We start from the raw sequence: 26569 nt of genomic DNA on the forward strand, positions 1-26569 counted from the left end.
GTGAGTAGATTTACAGTAAATCACACGTCATGATGAACAGGCAGAAATAATTGCCTATTTTTGCCATCTGTCTGATTCAAGTCCACCTTATGAAATAATATATAATATTACACGTACATTATATAACACATTATTATTATTATTATTATTATTTGAACCTTTGAAGCATAATTTGTTAGTATTGTTGTAATTTTTTTTCCCTCATTTGAATCTTATAATAATTGCATAATTGGTGATTTCAATTAAAAGCTGCACAAATAGCTGGACGAGGATGATCCGTTGTAGTAATAATAATAATGTGCAGTAATATATAATCAAACATTTTATTTTACACATACATATATACATATTATTTGTGAGTAAAATACCTAGTAAAATATTTGAACCTATGAAATAGTATGGGACTGTCGTTGTCTTTTTTTTATTTTAATAAGGTATTAAAACATAATTTGACAAATAATTTTGGAGATTTTAATCTTTCTCCAGTGAAATACAAAAGAAGCTGCAGAAGCTGTAGAAAAAGCTGTCCGAGTATGTTATGGCTGTGAGGTATTTTAATTGAGATCAACTGTGCCAGATCTAAATTAGAGGCTACTTCAGTCATAATAAACGTTAATGGCATTATAGCTTTATATTCAGAAAGGTTTTGCAACGGCTAGACAGTCCTGGTGTGTCAATGACACCATGTTGTTTGCCTCATTCACATAATCTGTTCACAAGTCCACTCACCTACAGAAATGTGTCGTGAGGTGCCCAAGAAAAAATACATGATGACTGGAAAAAAAGCAGCATACAGTCCATACCAGGTAGAGATGGATGCCAGCAAACTAAAGGCTAGCCCTGAGGGGAAAATGGTGATAATAATTATTAACCAACTCCTGGTAGCACCGTTAAATAATCTTAATCTAATCTGAAGAGGCCCTTATTCAATTACTATACCCTTTATCAACACCCCGTTCACTATTTTCAGTTTCACTCAGGGCCATCACAAATGACAATGTTTTTTGAAGTAACACCTTACAATAAGGTTCATTAGTTAAACATTAGTTAATGTATTAACTAACATGAACTAACCATGAGCAATACATTTGTTACTGTATTTACTAATCTTCGCTAACGTTAGTTAATAAAAATACAGATGTTCATTGTTAGTTCATGTTAGCTCACAGTGCAATAACTAATGTTAACAAGATTTTAATAATGTATTATTAAATGTTGAAATTAACATTAACAAAGATTAATAAACGCTGTATAAGTGCAGTTTATTATTAGTTAATGTTAACTAATGTAGTTAACTAATGAACCATATTGTAAAGTGTTACCTGGATGACATAAGCAAAAATTGTTCCTATTCTGATGATTTCCTATTTCTGATGATGTATAAATCTCAATCTTGAAAAAAATTGACACTTAAGACTGGTTTTGTGGTCCAGGGTCACATATTTAATCTAATATCATGAGTCTATTTCAAGAGTTGGGCTTATATTGTGAATGTTCCTGTTGAGTAACTTTCAATAAAAGCTTAATATGATTTTACCTTGTAGTACGGCAACCAATCCAGTGCTGACACCGGACACTATGTCAGTCAACAGCCAGTCTTTGACTGAGTAGATTTTCATCCATCCAATGATAGGCAGCAGAGAAACAGCAGCATTCTTTGCACGTTCGGAAGTACAACTAGCAAACAAATAATAAGAAAATAATTTTAGAGACTTAAACTATATTTGTTTTATCATAGTGTATTTTATTACATTTTGTTATATATAAAAATAATATGTAGAACAATGTTCTAAGTATATAAAATATGCTATATATATATATATATATATATATATATATATATATATAATTGTAGTAATGTTAAAAATAACATTTATTATTATCAGATTTAAATAATAACAAAATATTAAAATAATCAGATAAAATCATTTCTTGCCTCTATTTCTTGCTTAATAAATGTTAAGAGATCAGGCTTACGTGAAGTACTGTATAAAATGGTCCAGCAGTCTCTTGTGTTTCCGATAGACTTTTGCATGTTCGTCTTCAAAGGTGTCTTCTGAGTAAAGTGGTCTGGTCACTGAATACCTCTGTGTTGAGGGTCGGAGCATTTTGCGCCGGTAGAGCTGGGGCAAAAACCTTTCGGATCTGTGTGAGGTAACCAAATAAATTAAATTCCGGAATATCTGCAACAACTCTGGCAACTGTCAAGCTGGATCTGTTGCATTTGTATTTCTATTGATAATCATGGAACTGTTGTGACGCACTACGAGTAAACATCATGCAGCTGCACAGTGTGAGTTCGCATGTCTGTTGTGATGAGTGTATGATAGTATGTGTGTTTCCACCTGCACATTTAGCCTGATATCTCTAAGATACAGTAGATGTTCCCATGGGATATTCCAGTTCCTTGTATATGAAAACATTCTTGCTAATAAGGCTTTTTGTCAGCAGTTGTGTTGTCATGAGCAGCAGCTCTAAATAATATTCAGTTTTATTGTTTTTAATCTGTAATACCAGCATCCTTTGAAGGTTTAACAGGACTGGTTATGTTCCTTTGTTTGTAAAATTGAGCATTTAGCTCTATCTTTTTGTTTACATCATATATAGTTTTTGCCTTTTTAAATCAGATTTTTGATTTTGATTTTTTTTATCCATGAAATGATCCAATTGAATGGACTTAAATTCATATATATATATATATATATATATATATACTACAGTTCCATTTTTTTTAAGAAATTAATATTTAATTCAGCATGGATACATTAAATTGATCAAAAGTGACAGTAAAGAAATTTACAAAAATATTAAACTGCACAACTGTCTTCAACACTGATAATAATAAAAATTGTTGTTGTGTGTTTTTTTTGTTTGTTTGTTTTGTTTTTTTTGAGTACCAAATAATAATAATTTCCAAAGAATCATGTGACAGTGAAGACTGGAGTAATGACTGCTGAAAAGTCAGCTCATCACAGGAATAAATTACACGTTAATGTATATTTGAAAAAAATGCACTTATTTCAAAAACACAAAAAAATGATCAACCCCCAACTTTTAAATGGCAGTGTATTTTTGCAATATGATAATCCTACCTGTTCAGCGAGGTATCAAATATTTCCAATTTGCTGTCCCTGTTTTGCTTCAAAAGTGGCAGTGGTCTGAGATCTTTAAGACCATGTCTATTTATAATTTGTTAAACTTATCATGTCTGTAATTATTAACAGTTATCAAGATACCTTCTTTCCATTGCCAGCCACATCTCCACCTTATCCATGACCATTGTTCTTTCTGATAAAAACTTGGCAAAAGCCAACCGCTTATCGATTGCTTCCTTTAATCCTCTCAAACCTCAAATTTTGCAGATATAATGTGGGAAACCTATTAGTTTGGATTTAGTTTTTTTTTTTTTTCATTGTGTCAAAAAATGTTAAATTAAAAATAAAAATGTTAACTTTTTTTCTTATTGATATTAGTTCCAGTTTCAAGCATTTCAGTTGTTCAAAATTAATTGATGTATATTACCAGTTATGACGTGAAACACCTCTTTACCTAGTTACTGTTTGTGCTGCATCTACAGAATGACGTTTTGTTATTGTTTACATCATATCCTGATGCTCAATGAGTTCGTGTTTTAATAAAAGTTTGTGTAATTAACTTTTACAAAAGCAATAAGGAATGCACTGTATTGTGTATTGAGTAAGGTTGTTAGGTAGCTTGGCTCATAAAAATAATAATAATAATAATAATAATACAAATAGTTTTAGTAAGTAGTTATTTAGCAGATGCTTTTATCCAAGTTACATACAGTACACCTAATAAATACAATTTGTACAACTAAACTTCCTGTTGCCTAACCTGAACTCCTTTTGTCGTATTAGGAAATGATGCCAGAAATTTTGCAAAACTATGCAGCATTTTTTTTTTTTCAGTGACACACAATTCATTGTAATTGTGAGAGACTCTTAGAAATGGAGATCGTTTGAAGTTCATTCGCATGTGATTCTCTGTAAGACATTGCTCAAGGATGACTGTCATCCTTTTAGAAATTCTTATCATTTACTTACAAATCCTCAACTGTGTATGATTAGTAATGTCACATTCATATGTTTATCACTAGGCTATTTTTGTTATTCAGAAATTTTTTAAAGCATGTTAGTAATTCAGTAAAAAATAACGTGTGTAAATGCATCAGTTAATAAGCTACATTGTTAACAGTCAGTCACATATATAAAATTGAATACAGTTATAAATAACCCTGTTTCTTATGTATTAGTTGTGTTTTGTTGTTTTTTTTTTTTTTTTTCTGTTGCCTCCAAAAGTAAACATTTGTTCATCATGTCCTTTAATCAAATTTGTGAATGAGTATATCCAGCCTTTCGCTTACATCTGAACCTGCAGCTTTCATCATCAAATTAGTTTATGCTTCTGTTTTCTTCAGCTCCAATAGCTCACATCAGAAGTGGCAGCTCTTTGATATAAGAGGTTTGAGACGTGTCTGTTACACTGAGAGACAACAATGTAAATACTGGATAACTGCATAGATAAGCTGAAGTACAACCGCTTTTTATCAGTAACATGATATGAGAGAAAAGATGCGCTTGATATCTTAGGTTATATTACAGCATGGTGATCTATATTGATATGCTTGTTGACCCTGCAAGTAAGCAGTAAAACAGGAAAAATATAAAATATAAATGCTATTTCATTTTATACTGCAATATACACTACCGTTCAAATGTTTGGGGTAAGGTGTTTGTGAAAGAAGTCTCTTATGCTCAAAGGCTGCATTTATTTATTAAAAAAAATAGAGTAAAACAGTCATAAGGGTTAATTTTTTCGAAATTGAGATTTATACATCATCTGAAAGCCGAATAAATACAGTTTCCATTGATGTATGGTTTGTTAGGATCGGACAATATTTGGCCGAGATACAACTATTTGAAAATCTGGAATCTGAGGGTGCAAAAAAAATCTAAATATTGAGAAAATCACCTTTTAAGTTGTCCAAATTAAGTTCTTAGCAATGCATATTACTAATCAAAAATTAAGTTTTGATATATTTACGGTAGGAAATTTACAAAATATCTTCATGGAACATGATCTTTACTTAATGATTTTTGGCATAAAAGAAAAATCAATAATTTTGACCCATACAATGTATTTTTGGCTATTGCTACAAATATACCCCGGCGACTTAAGACTGGTTTTGTGGTCCAGGGTCACATATGTTCAAATGTAATTTCAGCTGCCATTACACTGGTCTTTAGTGTCTTGAAAATCATTCTAATATGATGATTTGGTGTTCAAGAAACAGTTAATATTTTGTGTAATATTTTTTCTGTCACTTTTAATCAATTTAATACATCTTTGTGGAATAAAAGTATTCATTTCTTTAAAAAAAAATCATACTGACCCCAAGCTTTTGAATGGCAGTGTGTAATACAGGTGAATATAATAAGGCATCAGACACGGTAACACCAGTCATGTGCATTTTTATTTGTTTTTGATAATATTAACTTGTATATGCAATGTAAATATGATATATCGTATTTTAACATTTCTTTTGTCCTTGTATTGTTATCATTACATTATTTATGCGTCATCGTTGAAGGGGAAAATTATAAATCAATAGACTAGATAGATTTTTACAGCATAGACTTTACACCCAGAGCCATAATAATAATCACATGATCAATGTGTGATCTTTGCAAATGAGACGTCAACCCTCACTTCAGTAGTTAATCAATTTTAACTTTCACTGATATCATCCCGACACATATTACAACATAAGTCTCGCATTAACATTTAATTAGTCATATATTTATTAGGAAAGGTGTGTCATAGAAGTGACCTGTTGTTCTGGTTTAAGCCTAAATCATGCGTTACCCCATGTGTTAATTTCTTACTGTGCATTCACGTGTTAAGTGGAATTATGCACTGATGCTAATACTAAAGATCAGAGAAAAGCAAAGAAAACAACGTACCTTAGAATGCCAGGGTCAGTCAGTCAGTGAGTAGTCAGGCATTTGTGTGTGTTTGTATCAGGCACACATACTCTTGTGTGTTCAGTGTGCTCAGTTACTGTTACTAAATGTTTTAAGTACACAAAAGGCCTCCAAATACAGCAACACAGGAATGTCAACAGAAATTAAACAAGTGCTTTTTTGTTGAGCTTGTAATTGAGCTTGTAATTCCCCTTCTGTGTATGTGTGTGGAAAATTTCAGACATTTTAATAAGATGATGGTCTATATAGGTAGGTCAAATTTCTTCATGTTTAACATCGTTTATCAAAATTGAACTTGTGCCATTTAGTCCATGTCTGTTTGCTTTGAGGTCATGTACTCCTAAATGCTGATAAAATTTACTTTGGATATTTAGACATTAGTCTTTTTTTTTCTAGGAAAATGGACAGAAATTAATGACGGCTCTTTTTTGATCATCTATAAAATGAAAATGCCACACCCCTAATACCACCTGCCACTGACTAGCAACAGCAGATTATGATTTACACAACTTTTATAAATGAAAGACTATTGGCTCTTTTAAAAAGTAATAAACCCTTTGATGTGCTCCACCCCAATTTCCTGTTGTAATAGGAAATACATCAACACAGGAAGTTAGTGGTGTTCTGTTAATTGTGCTTGACTCCCTCATAATGCATCACTAAAAAATTGATAACAGACCTTTTTTTAGTTTCTGACTATAGTGGTATCCAAGGAAACAAGGAAACACAGAGACACATTGTAATGTATTACTACTTTTTCTCAGGTGATTTATTTCCAAATATCAAATGTTCCTCTTCTTTGAGACTTTTGGTGAACAATTGATACTGATGAACCGGGCAGGCCTCCACATTCTGTATTGTGCTGACTGGCATTTGTTGTCTTGTATTTGCCTCAAAAATGAGGCTGTAAAACGCCACTTGCTTTTTAAATGTTGCAGTTGGTGTTATGTTGAAGTCTTTGTTAGCTCCACTTTCAGTCTTCCCAGGATGCCTCCTGACCCACTATCAGCAAATGAATCGGAAGACGATGACTGTCTTTCCCAGTGATTCTTAACAAAGGGAGTGTTTCCTCAGTTTGAAAGTCCATAAATAGCCTAGACATGAAAGAGAAATACTTGTTTGGTGGGTTGTTGATTTGAGTTATTTGATCAAATTATATTATTGAAGATGCTGGATGCTCACCAAGTGCTGGATGTCATAGGTCTCAATCAGGTCCTCATCTTCAGTATAAGGAAGTGGCTCTTTGTCATCTTGCAACTGTGAGATATATATATATATATATAAAATATTAATCAGTGTACTTAGAATGCCATACTACAGTACTGGGAAATTTCTATATGCACAGAATGCTACAGGTGTCATGTTTCAAATGTTCGATACTGTTCAAAGGTTTGGAGTCGGTAAGAAGAAGGAGTCGGAAGAAGTCTCTTAGGTTTACCAAGGCTATGTGCATTTGGTCAAAAAACAGTAAAAACAGTAATTTTAATAAAAGCTGAATTTTCAGCATCATTACGTGTCACGTGATCCTTCAGAAATCATTCTAAAATGCTGATTTGGTGCTCAAGAAACATTTATTAGTATCAATGTATTATCAACGTTGCTGCTTGATATTTTTGTGGAAAACGTTTTTACATTTTTTATTTTTTTTATTTTTTAATTAATTTATTTTTTGGAATAGACCTTTTTAATAGACCATCGACCTTTTTAAATTTTTTAATAAAAAGAAAGTTCAAATGAACAGCATTTATTGAGAATATAAATCTTTACAAATATCTTTACTTTTGATCAATTCAATGCATCTTTTTTGAATAAAAGTATTAATTTCTTGCAAAAACTTTTGAATATTTTATTACTAACTGCTGAATGTTAGAAGGTGGCCTAATTTACGTGAATTCACCCTGTACACTGCACAGTATGCAGTACAATAGTATTCCATTCTGAAAAAAATCCATGACATCTGTTACAAATATCTGTTACAACTGGCCACTTTAACTAGTAGCCATTGTTTTTTTTCCATGAGTAATTTTTTCTTCATTGAGCAATAGCAGCATGTGCCGAAACATTCCTTTTATTATATCTTGTCTATCTTGTATCTTTGATTATCAGGATTTATAGTCACCCAGATTATCAGGCTCAATAAACCAACTAGAAATTTATCAGTCACCTCCAAATTTATGTTATCATTGAGCGGCTTTATTATGAGACAATTGACCCTTCGTTGTGAGTTTGATTGACAGGTGATTTGACTAATCACAAAGCCAAATCTGCCATTTTGATAAACGGATCAAACAGGAGAGTAGATTAACATCAGTGAAATTGAACTTGAAAAATGTTGTGTAATGACATCTTTCGGCGGACGAATCAAGATACCTTCTGATATTCATTCATGTTTATTTTGTGCCATAACTAGTAAAGAGGAAGAGATGATCAATTCACTTGCCACTTGAACTGAGGCGCTACAGCGATCTGTCACGGCACATTAAAGAGCCACAAAACGGTATTTATTGTTTGAATTTCTTTGGTCCAAGATGTATTTTTCACTGCTTGAGAACATGTGTGGTGTGAGAGCAGCATGGCTTGTCAGACATAGCAACAGTAATGAAGGGGGGAGGGTCTTTGCGAAGGGTCAACTGACACATGGAACTGTTGGCATGTAGAAGATCTGCTACATGAACACAGGTAATATATTCACCATGTCCTTTTTGCAAAAAGTGTTTTTGCTGTGAGATCACAAACTATTCTGTTACTATTCCGTCACCCCTCAAGTTTAAAATCTTAATTTTACCTTCTTAGCTAATGGATCCTCATCATTTCTAGTGGAGGTTTCCAGCTGGATGAATAGTATGGCATCATGGACGGAGAGGAAGAGAATGTCTCTAGTAACCTCCTCATCAAAGAAGGACAGGGCCTCCATTCTCCTGACAAGCTCACCTGTGACACAAGGACCCTTTAGGTTATTCACTGTGTCCTAACCTGCCATTATCAGGTGGGAGTTTGTAGCAACAGCTTGTTGCAACATACTGTTAAAGAGTCAGGCCTTACCATCGCAGCCTGCGATGTAGACGCTGACCCCAATTCGTATGAATTCCTTCACCACCTGTGAAGATGGGAAATGATCAATTAGCTACTACTTGGTTTTGCTCCACATCATTCCAAGCCTTTCTTATTTGAAACACACAAGAAGATATTTTGAAGACAATACAATGAAAGTCAGTGGGGTTCAAAACAACACTGGACTCCATTGACTTTCATTGTATGGAAAATAAAACACAGGCTTTTTTCAAAATATCTTCTTTTGTGTTCTGTGGAAGACAGAAAGTCATACAGGTTTGGAACGAAATGAAGGTCACCATCATATTGTGGTTATACATTATTGCAATGGAACGATGACTCAGTAAAGAGCAATAAAGATAAAGCAATATGCGCACCAGTTTAAGGGACTTGGCTGCTACCACGTCCAGGAATGAGACAGCAGTAAACTCCATTACAAGGCTGTGAATATGGACCCTGGGTACTGACACACTGACAGGCAGCTCAGACGTCCAGTCTACCTGAACCTTCACCTCTGAGTCTGACTGAGACGCCCCTTCCTCCACCTCAGGACCCTGCTCTTTTTCAAAGGCTTGGTTTTCTACTCCCAGTGAGGCCACTGGCACCAAACCATTCTGTGAAGGACAGCAGATATGGAAAAGGCCAGCATGTGGTGTCATAAACTCAGGTTGGTGATCAAAATAAGTTATTTTCTTGGAAGCATTCCAAAAAGTTTCAAATGTTTGTGATTTACAAAGACTGTGGCAGACTCTGTTGTGCACGACGTACCTCTGTAGCTTGTAGTTTTCCTTTTTTAATGAGCTTGTGAATCTTCTTCAAAGCTTTATTTCTTTTCTTGAACACCCGCACTGCATCAAACCCCACCTGTAAGAATTAATATGCGCACCATGTTTTTTTTCCCCCAAACCAATCAAATCATATAGTTTATCTTTTCAGAATTTCTAATTACAGTAAACTCACCTCTTCTCTCAACTTCTCTTTGAAGTAATCAATATTTGCAAAGTAAATGGGTGAGTTGCACTTGAAGATCTTTATTCCAGGAATTTCATCAATCTGAGAATTTTGGGAAACACCATGTTAGTTTAAAACATGTATAATATTTATATAGATGTTTACATATGTTGTGGCAAGTAACTGTTTATTGACAGCATGAAAATGTGTGTCTTACATTTTTGTAGTCCTTCATGTTTTTGTAGATATCAGTATTTGGGACATTTCCAAGGGTGGCACAAGAAGGGCTGAATGAAATAAGAGTTTAATATTCACAACAAAGTTCACCATGATTTATGTTTCACAATTAATTTACATTATGTCCAATTTGTGTTTAACAGTGCTTATTCTTTTATACTCCTTGGAATTCTGTTAAATATTACAAAACAAGCATATATGTGATTAACATTAATATGATACCCTTATTATTGACAATATTTACACTCATAGTTTGAGTTTCAAGCTGCACTAATTCAGATTAACACACAGTTGGCATTTCTCAACAAATATACCAAAACCTTACTAAAAAACAAAATTAAATAAAGAAATAATTTGCTTTGGTTCAAGTAAAACAATTTAACCAGTTTTGTGTACTTTACACTGAAGCACACTTTAAAATCTTTACAACTGTGCTACTTACAATTGTGTTCTGACCACCACTGTGCCCATCTCAAATACCAGACCAGCCAGCAGACCCACATCTAAACCCAGCACAATGGATGCCAGGCACGTAGCTATCCAGATGAGCTGCAGGAGTATAAGGATTCATATGCACTCATGTCAAATGAGTGTAATCTAATTTTTATGCAAATAAAATGATTCACATGATTCCATTTGCTTGAGGCAATCAGAACACTAATTAATGTTATAATGACCTCAAAAAACGACTGTTTTACAGAAACTTGTTATACTTGTACACAGTCTTTCATATCTGATGTTTCAAAAAGCTACCAGTAATCATCTCATTCTGTTCATTTATCAGTCTTGTGACGTTACTTACACAGTCTGGTCTGTTCTGTCTCCAGAGTACAGGCACTTCAGAGATCTGCATGAACATCCCCTTCAGGTTGGCTATAACAATACCAGCCAGCACTGACTGTGGGACAGAGAGGGATAACATCATGAGTTGCATGATGAATATTGCAAGTATTTGAATTTTTGATAGCGAAAGACGAATGTCGAATGATGAATGTTCTCTATTAAAACATTAGGCTCCTCCACCTCACCTTCTGCAAAGGCTGAAGAAATGGCCCAAGGGCCAAAATCACTATCATCACCATCAGAGCTGAGATGATACCAGCAACCTGCAATAGTGAGAGGAGCGATCAGTTAAACAGGGAGTATTGCATTTACACACACACACACACTTGTAAAAGTGCTGGAGTTAGAGCATGTGCATTTTACCTGACTCTTCCCCCCTGTGCTTTCCTGTACTGCTGTCCGTGACAATGCAGTGCTGGCCACAATGCTTGAGAAACATCCTCCAAAAATATTGCTGACACCAAAAGCTATCAGCTCCTAATGGAAATAAAAGTGTTGTAAACCAGTTCAGGCAGTTTATAATCAGTCTATATCAATTAATCATGCAGTTGTGACTCTTTATTGTATCTACTAAACAAATAAACAAAAAATAGATTTTAATACCAATAACAAATCAGTATGAAACAAATGTAGCTGTGTCCTAAAGCTCTATGCTGCTCTGCTGGGTTTAGAAATGATATCAGCTGCTGCTGCAAACTCAAACTCGTTCTGTAAAGTGGCCTTTAAAAGTATCAATTAAACACCAGTAATGCACTTTTTGGTATCCGCTGAACAAAAATGTAATCCTAGCTTTAAAGACCAATCACAAATCAGTATGCAAATATATTTTGATCTGCTTATAAAACAAATGTAGCTGTACCCTAAAACTACACTGCATGGTTTATATAATGTCTATATTTAATGATACCAGCTTCTGTTGTAAACTCGCATTCATTTGGTTTTTGAAGGTGAAAGTGACCTTAAAACCAATCGTAAATCAGTATGTAAATAAATTTTAGAATCTTCAAGGATTTGTTTTGTTTAAAGTGCTAACAAAACAAAGCAAAGCAAAACAAATGAAACAAAGCAAAAAAATGAAAACGAAATGTGAAATGAAAAAAAAACATGAAACGTGAAATGAAACCAAACTAAATAAAACAAATGTAGCTGTGCCCTAAAAATGTAGCTGTGCTAACAAAACAAAACAAAACAAAGCAAAGTGAAACAAGAAATGAAACAAAACAAAAAATGAAACAAAATGCGAAACGAAATGTGAAATAAAACCAAACAAAACTCGTAATGTGAAACCAAACGAGAAACTAAACAAAATGAGAAATTGAACAAAACAAAATGAAACAAATGTAGCTATGCCCCAAAGCTCCCCACTGTCTGGTTTAGAAAAAAAAAATAGTTGCTGTTGTAGGATAAGAACGAGTCAGACAAATTAAGATTCGATCAGAACATCGAAACATGAGGAGCCAAAATTCCAAGAAAACAGGATGTCGTAAATCAGATCCCTAGCTCCAACCTGTCTGAAGAAAGGCTAACCAATAAACCTCTTTCACAGAACAGCTTGCAAAATAAGAAACAAAAGGAACACTTTTTGACAATTCCAACTCAGGTAGGAGACTGTCAAATTTGGGGCAAGTAATCAAGACTGATGGTCAAAGAGATGACCGTCACATGCAAATCTGTGATAGAAATCATGAGCTACAGACCAGACTGAAGTTCCTTTGTTCACAGAGAATGTTGATCTGACCCTTATTATACTTTATTATAAATAATTCACACTAAAATAAGCACCCTTGCTTTTTCTCTTCCCTCAGTACTTGTTAATAACACCCACATTTCTTGCCAGAAACCAACTAAAGCTGCAGTTCTCAGCTGGTTTTGCCACCTACAAAGCACAAAATGCATTGTGTTCAGCACAAACCATTTGACTATGCTAATTTAGCCATTGGACTAAAGCATAATTGCAGTGTCAGACACATTAACACAGTACTTTTGTATACCTGGTTGCCGTCGACTGTGTAATCATATTTTGCTGCGTAGACTTTTGCCACTGAGACTGCTACTGCATAACCAACCACTGCTGTGGAAAAACTAGAGCCCAAAATATTCCCGATAAGTGCTATATTTGGTGTTTGTGCTGGTGCAAACCTGTGGAAACACAAGCAGACATATAGTTATTACAGGTTCACATACCAGTTTTGTACACTACTTGTACTGTGAGTGTTTTATGCTGTTGTGTCTGATGTAGTGTGCTGCTATTGTTTTTAACATAACGCTGTTTTATATTATTATTGCACAAGGATTCCAAACTGTCTGTCAGTGTCATTGTTCTAAAGATAACATTTCTGTTGAAAATCATTACAGGGACAATAATAAAAGTATGTCAATATAAAGTGACTGAATGTGCACCCAGCCCTCATCAGGAAGCAGGAAATGCCACAGGAAGTGCTCTTACCCCCTGGGGAGGCTATGGACAATGCTGGCGCCGTACTGGGAGTTTAGGTCCATCACATGAGAGATTGCAGAAGCTATCACTGTCTATCAGTTCGAAAGAGTGAAAGGTAACGACAGCCATTATTTAAAAAAAAATCATGTCAGTGTCAGAGGCCTACAGGCTTCGTTTGTTTTTGTTTTTTAAGACTGTATGGGAGAATTGTGGGAAAACTGTACATACCACAATCACTTCTATGGGAATCGGCACTGGGATTTTATGCTGAAATTTTGTGTTGATCTCTTTCACAGCCATAACAATGCAGATTGTTAGCAATCCAGCAATCAGGTCCGCAATATTAGTTTGGTTGATGTTCCTACCTAAATCAATAAGAGTCTAGATGTGGAAAAGAAAAATGAATAATAATAGTAATATAAAAATGCATTTAAAGTGTACTTATTATTACATTTAAGTAAAAACACACAAGTAAAAATGTAAAATAAAAATAAAAATAAATTATATTATTTGTTTTAGCCCCCTTACTAGTGTTCTCAGCCTATATAGTAACATTTTGAGACCACTTGTAAAATTATTAAAACATACAGAAACACACACACACACATTACAATATACAGAAATATATGTGTCTTTGTAAAGCTATTAATGATATAAGAGACTCACATAAGCAAAGGAGAAGAATCCATTATGGTTCTGTATAGGAACGGACACGATGGTTTTAATCTGAGATACGAAGACATGAAAGGCAGCAGCAGTGGTGAACCCTCCTACTAGTGGGTCTGAGAGATACCTGACCAGAAAGCCCACCTGCATCAGCCCCATAGCCACCTGAGATTAAGTAAAACAAATGAGTTGCAGCAATGCACTGCTGATTGACAAAAAATAAATCTGATTTTTTTTTTTTCAACATGGAATACTTCAATTACAAAATGTGTAACTTGTTTATTTTATCTTTATCACAGGTTTTAATTGTGAATGTTGTGACTTTACCTGGAATAATCCAACCAACACCGTCATGGTACAAGCCACCAGGATTCTCTGGGCTTCTCTTGCTTCTACATCAACCTCCATTAACCTTTCATCTGCCACTGTCTCATTCACACCTGTGATGTTCACTGGACGCAGAAAGTGCTCATCAGGAGCTAAGGTCAAAACTACAGAGCCCACCATCAGACAGGTGACAGGGAATGGACCTAAATGAGATATAGAGACAAAGAGAACGCGAAGAAAGCATTGCACATTTATTCAATATTTAGACATTTTCTATGTGCATGAAATAATTGCACGGATTACTATATTTGTATACAACATTGCAAAATCCTTATAATACTGTATGCATATGAATAAACCCAAAGTATTATTATCTTTTTTTTTCCCCTGAATCATTATTTTATTGCATTTCAAACAATCAAGACATTTTCCACATAAAATTGGATTAAATGACAAAATAACCATATATATATACAAGATGATAACTGCATGCCATTTTTATGGAATAAAACATGCATTTACCATTACATACTGTACATTGTATACTGTTTCACATAAAATAGTAAGTAGTATGCATGAAGTAAACAGTACTGTAGACTCACATCTTTTTAATTGTTTTTTTTAAAAGGATTTATTAATAAAGCCTTAGACCTACCCACAGAGATGTGTCTGGATGTGCCCAGCACAAAGTATGTAAGAATAGGAAAAAACGCAGAGTAGAGTCCATAGACTGGTGCTACAGAGGCCAGCAATGAATAAGCCACACCTGTACAACAAATTCAAACAATGACGTTGAAATGGCATCATGCTGATACTAAACTGTGGGGTTTTGTTCACAGATTGCATCTTACCTTGTAAACAGCATACTAGTCCTGTGGTGACCCCAGAAACGACATCACCGGGTAACCATTGCTTGACTGGGTATTTAGGGAGCCAATCCAGAATTGGCAGAAGCCCCTTTATCTTCTGAACAGCCCATTTATCAGTGCATCTGTGGAGAATTAATTTGATATGAATGAATATGAAGATGAAAACACTAGGTGGTATGACATCAAGTGCTTCTCATGTACTCACCTGCAGGCTCTGCTCAGCCGTTCTCGTAAACTCTGGATCTCTTGGGCTTGTCTCTCATGAACCTGGTCAAAGACCCGGTTTGAGTAGATACGTCGTGACACGTGGTAATCATTTTCATGAAAACACTCGTCCATCATATTGCCTGATTTGTTTGTCTGTGAAAATCTGCTTGTGTTGTATCTCCTCTGTTAGAAAAAAGAAAAGCAGATTGATTAGTTTTCAGATTCATTTCGATTTGCTGCTGCCAATGAAAATGTAAGTACACATCATATTATACATACATTTTCTACCTGCTGTCAACGTTTCATTTTCTTTCTCTCTTTTTCTAGGATGCTAGATAAGCGAACACTTAGAGGGTCTCACCTCCCCTGTGTCAGAACAATCTGATCGAACAGACCAAAAGAGCCCTTCTCCCTTTCTCTGGCTGTATACTCCCTGCTCAATAGACCAGCTCTTCCAGGTCTGCACTAAGATCACTGAACCCATTGACATCAGAAACCCTTCCAAAAGTTGGGAGGGGATCCAGTCTCCCTTTATGAATAAGGAGGTTTGTGTCTACCGCTCATTTGAGAACCATAAGTACAAACACAATGGAAAACCTTATCCTGAAGCCACTTATTCCTAATCAGTTTCACTATAATATCAGACGGCACTGATGTTAACTGAAGTCCTGCATTTATTCAAGTGTATTTGAATAAATGCATTTCTTGTCTATTGGTATAAGTTGATTATTAAGCCTTACCTGCTAGGTTTTGAGTTTGTCAGAGTGAAGTTCCTCAAGAATAGGGTGCATCCATGCCAGACGTCCACTTAAAGGCACATTTTGTGCATGTCAATGAAGTCGGACTCTCTTAATGGGGCCAGCATCCCTCTCTTTTGTATTTATAAGCAGCGTTGGGATGTGGGAGGTGTATCAGGGTTAAGCACCAACAGGAAGCATGAGGGAATTACATCAGAGGCCCACAGTATGCATCCTGCCAAGGGTGACTATCCTTCCCAAGCTTGTTGGAAAGCATGTGTGTCTGTTTGTGATAGAAAGGGAGTGAGGGGGGGTCTGTGATGTGTCAAGGGCGGGCTGTGTTGTTTGTTGTTTGTATCTGGGGAGAATGTACGCATGTACATGTTAATCAGTGCAGGTGTGACTGAACACTCAAGAAAAACGATATGATCTATGCACGACACAATCTGACCTTCTTATCCTTCTTGGTACATAATGTCTAGATATGGCCAGATCTCTCCTAAGAACATGAGCCAGCTCTTGAATACATAGTGTCTGACGATCTGTTGGTCTGAACTACTGAGTCAGGTTCATCATTTGTTTGAAACATCAAGCTCTTTTTGCCGTAGTACTTCTTTTTGAGTTTCTTCTTAGTATACTTGTGATGTAATAATGATTACTACAAAAATGATTTTGACTCGTACCTTATTTTTGAAAATGATGAAAGGTAACAGTGAGGCATTTACAATGGAAGTGATTGGGGCCAATCTTTGGAAAATTTAAAAGCTGAAATTCTTTATTTAATCAAACTTGTGTATTATTGGAGCTAAAAGTTGTTTTAATCATAATCTTTACAGTCATTTTATTTATTTTTACAGTGTTGCATTTCATGGTAACAAAGTTGTGCAATTTGATATAAATTGGACTACTACTTTTTTATTTTTTATTTTTGTTTGTTTATTTGTTTGTTTGTTTTCCCCCACACTAAAGTCATATTAACATGCATATTCTTTACATCTTGTGGCTATACTATAGGAACAGTAAGTATTTTAACGTTTGTGGATTCACTTCATTTTCAGTGCCTCATTATATCCAAGCCTTTTTATAAGAAAAAGCAGGAAGTGGAATATAACTTTGTGGGAACCAACATTATGCCACAAATGCTGTCGAATGAGCTTCACTTTTACTCAGTCAGGGGTTTGTGTATTATATTATATTATTATAATGTCCGTATATATACAGTGCCCTCCAAAAGTATTGGAACAGTAAAGACACAATTGCTCTGTTGGCTGTGGAGTCAAAACTACAGAGCCCACCATCAGACAGGTGACAGGGAATGGACCTAAATGAGATATAGAGACAAAGAGAACGCTAAGAAAGCATTGCACATTTATTCAATATATATATATATATATATATATATATATATATATATATATATATATATATATATATATATATATATATATATATATATATATATATATATATATATATATATATATATATATATATATATATATATATATATATATATATATATATATATATATATATATATATATATATATATATATATATATATATATATATATATATATATATATATATATATATATATATATATATATATATATATATATATATATATATATATATATATATATATATATATATATATATATATATATATATATATATATATATATATATATATATATATATATATATATATATATATATATATATATATATATATATATATATATATATATATATATATATATATATATATATATATATATATATATATATATATATATATATATATATATATATATATATATATATATATATATATATATATATATATATATATATATATATATATATATATATATATATATATATATATATATATATATATATATATATATATATATATATATATATATATATATATATATATATATATATATATATATATATATATATATATATATATATATATATATATATATATATATATATATATATATATATATATATATATATATATATATATATATATATATATATATATATATATATATATATATATATATATATATATATATATATATATATATATATATATATATATATATATATATATATATATATATATATATATATATATATATATATATATATATATATATATATATATATATATATATATATATATATATATATATATATATATATATATATATATATATATATATATATATATATATATATATATATATATATATATATATATATATATATATATATATATATATATATATATATATATATATATATATATATATATATATATATATATATATATATATATATATATATATATATATATATATATATATATATATATATATATATATATATATATATATATATATATATATATATATATATATATATATATATATATATATATATATATATATATATATATATATATATATATATATATATATATATATATATATATATATATATATATATATATATATATATATATATATATATATATATATATATATATATATATATATATATATATATATATATATATATATATATATATATATATATATATATATATATATATATATATATATATATATATATATATATATATATATACAAGATGATAACTGCATGCCATTTTATGGAATAAAACATGCATTTACCATTACATACTGTACATTGTATACTGTTTCACATAAAATAGTAAGTAGTATGCATGAAGTAAACAGTACTGTAGACTCACATCTTTTAATTGTTTTTTTAAAAGGATTTATTAATAAAGCCTTAGACCTACCCACAGAGATGTGTCTGGATGTGCCCAGCACAAAGTATGTAAGAATAGGAAAAAGCAGAGTAGAGTCCATAGACTGGTGCTACAGAGGCCAGCAATGAATAAGCCACACCTGTACAACAAATTCAAACAATGACGTTGAAATGGCATCATGCTGATACTAAACTGTGGGGTTTTGTTCACAGATTGCATCTTACCTTGTAAACAGCATACTAGTCCTGTGGTGACCCCAGAAACGACATCACCGGGTAACCATTGCTTGACTGGGTATTTAGGAGCCAATCCAGAATTGGCAGAAGCCCTTTATCTTCTGAACAGCCCATTTATCAGTGCATCTGTGGAGAATTAATTTGATATGAATGAATATGAAGATGAAAACACTAGGTGGTATGACATCAAGTGCTTCTCATGTACTCACCTGCAGGCTCTGCTCAGCCGTTCTCGTAAACTCTGGATCTCTTGGGCTTGTCTCTCATGAACCTGGTCAAAGACCCGGTTTGAGTAGATACGTCGTGACACGTGGTAATCATTTTCATGAAAACACTCGTCCATCATATTGCCTGATTTGTTTGTCTGTGAAAATCTGCTTGTGTTGTATCTCCTCTGTTAGAAAAAAGAAAAGCAGATTGATTAGTTTTCAGATTCATTTCGATTTGCTGCTGCCAATGAAAATGTAAGTACACATCATATTATACATACATTTTCTACCTGCTGTCAACGTTTCATTTTCTTTCTCTCTTTTTCTAGGATGCTAGATAAGCGAACACTTAGAGGGTCTCACCTCCCCTGTGTCAGAACAATCTGATCGAACAGACCAAAAGAGCCCTTCTCCCTTTCTCTGGCTGTATACTCCCTGCTCAATAGACCAGCTCTTCCAGGTCTGCACTAAGATCACTGAACCCATTGACATCAGAAACCCTTCCAAAAGTTGGGAGGATCCAGTCTCCTTTATGAATAAGGAGGTTTGTGTCTACCGCTCATTTGAGAACCATAAGTACAAACACAATGGAAAACCTTATCCTGAAGCCACTTATTCCTAATCAGTTTCACTATAATATCAGACGGCACTGATGTTAACTGAAGTCCTGCATTTATTCAAGTGTATTTGAATAAATGCATTTCTGTCTATTGGTATAAGTTGATTATTAAGCCTTACCTGCTAGGTTTTGAGTTTGTCAGAGTGAAGTTCCTCAAGAATAGGGTGCATCCATGCCAGACGTCCACTTAAAGGCACATTTTGTGCATGTCAATGAAGTCGGACTCTCTTAATGGGGCCAGCATCCCTCTCTTTTGTATTTATAAGCAGCGTTGGGATGTGGGAGGTGTATCAGGGTTAAGCACCAACAGGAAGCATGAGGGAATTACATCAGAGGCCCACAGTATGCATCCTGCCAAGGGTGACTATCCTTCCCAAGCTTGTTGGAAAGCATGTGTGTCTGTTTGTGATAGAAAGGGAGTGAGGGGGGGTCTGTGATGTGTCAAGGGCGGGCTGTGTTGTTTGTTGTTTGTATCTGGGGGGAGAATGTACGCATGTACATGTTAATCAGTGCAGGTGTGACTGAACACTCAAGAAAAAACGATATGATCTATGCACGACACAATCTGACCTTCTTATCCTTCTTGGTACATAATGTCTAGATATGGCCAGATCTCTCCTAAGAACATGAGCCAGCTCTTGAATACATAGTGTCTGACGATCTGTTGGTCTGAACTACTGAGTCAGGTTCATCATTTGTTTGAAACATCAAGCTCTTTTGCCGTAGTACTTCTTTTGAGTTTCTTCTTAGTATACTTGTGATGTAATAATGATTACTACAAAATGATTTTGACTCGTACCTTATTTTTGAAAATGATGAAAGGTAACAGTGAGGCATTTACAATGGAAGTGATTGGGGCCAATCTTTGGAAAATTTAAAAGCTGAAATTCTTTATTTAATCAAACTTGTGTATTATTGGAGCTAAAAGTTGTTTTAATCATAATCTTTACAGTCATTTTATTTATTTTTACAGTGTTGCATTTCATGGTAACAAAGTTGTGCAATTTGATATAAATTGGACTACTACTTTTTATTTTTATTTTTGTTTGTTTATTTGTTTGTTTTGTTTTCCCCACACTAAAGTCATATTAACATGCATATTCTTTACATCTTGTGGCTATACTATAGGAACAGTAAGTATTTTAACGTTTGTGGATTCACTTCATTTTCAGTGCCTCATTATATCCAAGCCTTTTTATAAGAAAAAGCAGGAAGTGGAATATAACTTTGTGGGAACCAACATTATGCCACAAATGCTGTCGAATGAGCTTCACTTTTACTCAGTCAGGGGTTTGTGTATTATATTATATTATTATAATGTCCGTATATATACAGTGCCCTCCAAAAGTATTGGAACAGTAAAGACACAATTGCTCTGTTGGCTGTGGAGTCAAGACATTTACAAATATGATTAAAAGATGAATATGAGACAAAACTACAGAATGTCACATTTTATTATTGGGTGATTCATCACATAGATGTTTTACCAGCTAAGAAGATCAGCACTTTTAGAGTTCATCCCTCTATCTGATGTGAGCATAAGTATTGGAACAGTTGCCTCGCAGGTCTTTCTAAGTGATCAGCTGTGTCCTGTTGCATTAATTCTTCGGATATTAAAAGCAGGGAATATGTCGTATCAGTTATATCCATTGCTTTTGCATTCTGAGTCTTGCATTTGATGACGACACACACAAACCAGGATGAAGATGAGGGAGCTGACTCTGAGAGAAAAGCAAGCAATTTGGATGCTAAAAGAAAAGAGGAAGTCAATTAGAGCTATAGCAAAAACAAAGGGCATGGAGAAATCAAGAGTTTGGAAACCACCAGCGACACCAGCAACCAACAACAACCTGATCGGCTGAGAAAACAACAGTAGTTGATGACAGACAAATCATAAAAGCTGTGAAAATGAACCCTAAAAGACACGTCTGTAAAATCACCAACAACTTCCAGAAAGCTGGGGTGATGCTCTGACAATCTACTGTCCTCAGGAGACTTTGACACAGAATTACAGATGCTACACAGTAAGATATAAACCTCTGACCAGCTCCAAAAATAGAAAGGCAAGACTAGAGTTTGCAAAAAAGCACAAAGGTGAGCCAGAAGAGTTTTCAAACTGTGTTTATGGACCGATGAGACAAAGATGAACCTTTATCGAAGTGATGGGAAAGCAAAAATGTGGAGAAAAAAAGGGAACTGCAATGATCCCAAGCATACAGCCTCATCTGTAAAGCATGGTGGAGGCGGTGTCATGGCATGGGCATGCATGGCTGCCTCTGGAACAGACCCTCTCATCTTTACTGATGACTTGATGTATGATAGCAGAATGAATTTGGAAGGGTACAAAACGATCTTGCCTACCAATATTCAAGAAAATGCCACCAGATTCATTGGGAAGTGCTTCATATTGCATCAGGACAATGACCCAAAACACCCTGCCAGTTCAGTCAAGGAGTTTATAAGGGCAAAGAAATGGAAAGTCTTAGACTGCCCAAGTCAATCTCCAGATTTAAATCTGATTGAACATGAATTTCACCAGCTGAAGAGGAGAGTAAAGGCAGAAACTCCCCAAAACAAGCAACAATTGGAATTGGCTGCATTAAAGGCTGGGAAAAGTATTTCAAAGGATGAGACCAAGAGTCTGGTGATGTCTATGGGTCCCAGACTCACTGCTGTGATTGTGCAAGGGATCTGCAACTAAATAATAGCTTTTAATCTTTTATATCTGCCTTATGTTCAACTGTCCCAATACTTATGCACATCAATGAGTGGGATGAACTCTAAAAGTGCTGTTCTTTTATTTGGTAAAACATGTATGTGTTGAAACGGCTAATAATAAAATGTGACATTCTGTAGTTTTGTCTCATATTCATCTTTTCATCATATTTGCAAATGTCTTGACTCCACAGCCAACAGAGCAATTTTGTCTTCACTGTTCTTCACTGTTGGAGGGCACTGTATATATATATATATATATATATATATATATATATATATATATATATATATATATACACACACACACACACACACACACATTACAAACACATAAATATAATAGATTAATATTATTATAAAAATATAATTCTATAATGTATTGCACACTATCATCACCTATACACAGATCTTAAAGCTGTTATTTTTTTATTTCCTTAAGATGTTCTTATAATCTTCATTGTCCATTATTTGAATGTGACTTTTGACATTTATACTGAACAACTTGGCTACTTGTACTGAACCTGGAGTCCAGCTATGTCAGCTGTCAGTCTGGGGTTTGTGTATTAAATGATATATTATATATCAGAGCTCTGCAAGAAATCATTAGTCAGGTAACTGCATGTGATTTGAATGTGACATTTGGCATTACAACATGATAGTTCAATAATGTCACCTGATGTTATAACACTGGCGTTATTTATTCTTCCACATTACTTGCGGTTTAAACTGAGGATTTATGTTCACCAGCAGTAACTGTCCCTCCCAGCTGGTGCATTTTACTCTGTACTCAGATTGTGTCTCAAAATATAACAGGCTGCCTACCCAGACAGCATTTTGGGCATCACAGACAGGTTTCCAGTCCTCTTTGCTTGGAATGCATTTACGGTGCACAAAATATTAATGGGGCCAGCATCCCTCTCTTTGTATTTATAAGCAGCGTTGGGATGTGGGAGGTGTATCAGGGTTAAGCACCAACAGGAAGCATGAGGGAATTACATCAGAGGCCCACAGTATGCATCCTGCCAAGGGTGACTATCCTTCCCAAGCTTGTTGGAAAGCATGTGTGTCTGTTTGTGATAGAAAGGGAGTGAGGGGGTCTGTGATGTGTCAAGGGCGGGCTGTGTTGTTTGTTGTTTGTATCTGGGGGGAGAATGTACGCATGTACATGTTAATCAGTGCAGGTGTGACTGAACACTCAAGAAAAAACGATATGATCTATGCACGACACAATCTGACCTTCTTATCCTTCTTGGTACATAATGTCTAGATATGGCCAGATCTCTCCTAAGAACATGAGCCAGCTCTTGAATACATAGTGTCTGACGATCTGTTGGTCTGAACTACTGAGTCAGGTTCATCATTTGTTTGAAACATCAAGCTCTTTTTGCCGTAGTACTTCTTTTTGAGTTTCTTCTTAGTATACTTGTGATGTAATAATGATTACTACAAAAATGATTTTGACTCGTACCTTATTTTTGAAAATGATGAAAGGTAACAGTGAGGCATTTACAATGGAAGTGATTGGGGCCAATCTTTGGAAAATTTAAAAGCTGAAATTCTTTATTTAATCAAACTTGTGTATTATTGGAGCTAAAAGTTGTTTTAATCATAATCTTTACAGTCATTTTATTTATTTTTACAGTGTTGCATTTCATGGTAACAAAGTTGTGCAATTTGATATAAATTGGACTACTACTTTTATTTTTATTTTTGTTTGTTTATTTGTTTGTTTGTTTTCCCCACACTAAAGTCATATTAACATGCATATTCTTTACATCTTGTGGCTATACTATAGGAACAGTAAGTATTTTAACGTTTGTGGATTCACTTCATTTTCAGTGCCTCATTATATCCAAGCCTTTTATAAGAAAAAGCAGGAAGTGGAATATAACTTTGTGGGAACCAACATTATGCCACAAATGCTGTCGAATGAGCTTCACTTTTACTCAGTCAGGGGTTTGTGTATTAAATGATATATTATATATCAGAGCTCTGCAAGAAATCATTAGTCAGGTAACTGCATGTGATTTGAATGTGACATTTGGCATTACAACATGATAGTTCAATAATGTCACCTGATGTTATAACACTGGCGTTATTTATTCTTCCACATTACTTGCGGTTTAAACTGAGGATTTATGTTCACCAGCAGTAACTGTCCCCTCCCAGCTGGTGCATTTTACTCTGTACTCAGATTGTGTCTCAAAATATAACAGGCTGCCTACCCAGACAGCATTTTGGGCATCACAGACAGGTTTCCAGTCCTCTTTGCTTGGAATGCATTTACGGTGCACAAAATATTAACTGTATATTAACTGAACCTGGAGTCCAACTAGGCCAGCTCATATTACATTATATATCAGACCATCAGATTCAAAGCTCTGCAAGAAATATTTAGTCAAAGTCAGTTAACTGTATGCTGTTTGAAAGTGACATTTGGCATTATAACATTATAGTTCAATGACTGTTGTATCTGATGTCACCTGATGTTATAACTGATGTTTAGACTTGGAGGAAGTTTCTGCACTATAAAGAGACATTTTTATTTTTACACGTCTGTCACACATGTTAGTTTCCTCTTATGTACTGGCCAAGATAGTCTTGAGGAAGAAAAACTCAGAGGTGCTCTTATAGATGGACTTGGAAACATTCCCTGGTCTTTTAATGTACTTTTGCTGCTTTTATCATATAGATGACCATGAGTCAAGAACAGTATCTGAATATTTATAAATTAAGATGATTAAGCCAATATTGCAGAGTACAGTTTAAGAACTCTCTGACTTCTTAAAGTAGCTTTGTAAGACTGAACAAACATGCAGTACTAGCAGATTCACTCCCACCTGAGCTGCATGAGTGAACCTTGACCAGAGATAGAAGTGCATCCACTCATTGCTTTCACACCCACAGAACAACCTCACTTAGTTAACCTCACTCACATGCTGCCCTATGCACTGCAAAAAGAAGTGACTTTTTTTGAAGATTTTATATTTTTGGAGAACAAAATTCACAAGAAATAACACGCTGTGTTTAAATAACACGTTGTCGCGTAATAACATGACGTTATTTATTCTTCCACATTACTCAGTTTCTAAAATGAGGTTGACCAGCACTGACTGTTCCCTCCCAGCTGATGCATTTTATTTGGTACTCAGGTTGTGTGTCAAAATCTAACGAACTGCCCACCTAGACAGCATTTTGGGCATCATAGACGCGTTTCTAGTTGCGGTACAGCTGTGCTTGGAACGCGTTTACGATGCGCATTATGTTGCACGCGCCAGTGTTACCCACAATGCTGCCTAGGTAGGCTGCTCGCAAGGTTTTAGACACAGTCAGCGCGTCTCAGTTCCGCAATGTAAAGCGGTATCTGTCTCAGAATGTAAGCAGGATGTGTCATTACTGGCGGTATGGATCTACAAAGCGAGCTCCTGAAGTCCATCTGGTACGCGTTCACGTCTCTTGATGTAGAGCAGAGCGGAAAAGTGTCCAAGTCGCAACTGAAGGTCAGACCACCTGTGTACCGTTGACTTTACGTGTTTCAATGTGTTCAAGTGTTTTTTTCCTTAACTATACACTACATTGGTTACTTTTGTATTTCTTATGTACAGTGTAATAATGTTTTCTACGTTCTTGACGGGT

The 26569-nt window shown here is 34.1% G+C and overlaps 3 protein-coding genes and 2 long non-coding RNA genes across 8 annotated transcripts in view; 3 read left to right on the forward strand and 2 right to left on the reverse strand.

Annotated features, from left to right (window-relative positions):
• The window catches only part of slc26a3.2 (solute carrier family 26 member 3, tandem duplicate 2), a 12772-nt gene extending 6369 nt beyond the window's left edge, over positions 1–6403 (reverse strand). Inside the window, exons 1-4 of the mRNA XM_058773007.1 lie at positions 5985–6403; positions 1978–2145; positions 1538–1677; positions 730–840 (exon numbers count right to left, since the gene is read on the reverse strand). Coding sequence (XP_058628990.1) covers positions 730–840; positions 1538–1677; positions 1978–2108 — 382 coding nt within the window. The 5' untranslated portion in view covers positions 2109–2145; positions 5985–6403. The remainder of the gene's footprint in view (positions 1–729; positions 841–1537; positions 1678–1977; positions 2146–5984) is intronic.
• The window catches only part of LOC131538875 (uncharacterized), a 26027-nt gene extending 16794 nt beyond the window's left edge, over positions 1–9233 (forward strand). For both annotated transcript variants that reach the window (XR_009270727.1, XR_009270728.1), the window contains 2 exons: positions 8416–8684; positions 8799–9233. This is a non-coding gene — a long non-coding RNA (uncharacterized LOC131538875). The remainder of the gene's footprint in view (positions 1–8415; positions 8685–8798) is intronic.
• slc26a4 (solute carrier family 26 member 4) lies at positions 6696–16604 on the reverse strand. Its single transcript, XM_058773005.1, has 21 exons — positions 16334–16604; positions 15592–15776; positions 15369–15508; positions 15173–15283; positions 14518–14720; positions 14191–14355; positions 13753–13905; positions 13534–13616; positions 13079–13226; positions 11451–11564; positions 11273–11350; positions 11047–11142; positions 10687–10793; positions 10225–10294; positions 10017–10109; positions 9825–9920; positions 9434–9670; positions 9048–9102; positions 8791–8936; positions 7188–7262; positions 6696–7099 (listed from the first exon to the last, which is right to left on the reverse strand). Exons 2-21 carry the CDS (start codon positions 15726–15728, stop codon positions 7076–7078), a joined length of 2331 nt encoding a protein of 776 aa, XP_058628988.1. The 5' UTR covers positions 15729–15776; positions 16334–16604; the 3' UTR covers positions 6696–7075.
• def6c (DEF6 guanine nucleotide exchange factor c) overlaps positions 13486–26569 on the forward strand; it is a 25354-nt gene continuing 12270 nt past the window's right edge. The window contains exons 1-6 of one of the 2 annotated variants that reach the window (XM_058773009.1): positions 13486–13639; positions 14490–14704; positions 15357–15419; positions 15598–15695; positions 15784–15846; positions 15921–16138. In XM_058773009.1, coding sequence (XP_058628992.1) covers positions 16127–16138 — 12 coding nt within the window. In that variant the 5' untranslated portion in view covers positions 13486–13639; positions 14490–14704; positions 15357–15419; ... (1 more) ...; positions 15784–15846; positions 15921–16126. The remainder of the gene's footprint in view (positions 13640–14489; positions 14705–15356; positions 15420–15597; positions 15696–15783; positions 15847–15920; positions 16139–26569) is intronic. The other variant, XM_058773010.1, reaches the window with a different exon arrangement.
• LOC131538876 (uncharacterized) lies at positions 19360–20072 on the forward strand. 2 transcript variants are annotated; one of them, XR_009270730.1, is made up of 4 exons: positions 19360–19426; positions 19603–19700; positions 19789–19851; positions 19926–20072. It is a non-coding gene; the product is annotated as an uncharacterized LOC131538876 (long non-coding RNA). The 2 variants fall into 2 exon arrangements; XR_009270729.1 differs by having other exon boundaries at positions 19603–19851.

This window comes from Onychostoma macrolepis, chromosome 04 (genome assembly GCF_012432095.1).
Source record: "Onychostoma macrolepis isolate SWU-2019 chromosome 04, ASM1243209v1, whole genome shotgun sequence".
NCBI classification, from domain to species: Eukaryota; Metazoa; Chordata; class Actinopteri; order Cypriniformes; family Cyprinidae; genus Onychostoma; species Onychostoma macrolepis.

Bases quoted from the DNA above. Each gene is read 5' to 3' on its own strand.
- slc26a4 (XM_058773005.1), bottom strand. From the start codon at position 15,728: ATGATGGACGAGTGTTTTCATGAAAATGATTACCACGTGTCACGACGT. The intron at 13,227-13,533 runs GTAAGAGCACTT...GTGTTTCCACAG, and splicing joins GTCCATAGCCTCCCCAGGGG to GTTTGCACCAGCACAAACAC. The intron at 10,295-10,686 runs GTAAGTAGCACA...TATTTCATTCAG, and splicing joins GTGGTGGTCAGAACACAATT to CCCTTCTTGTGCCACCCTTG.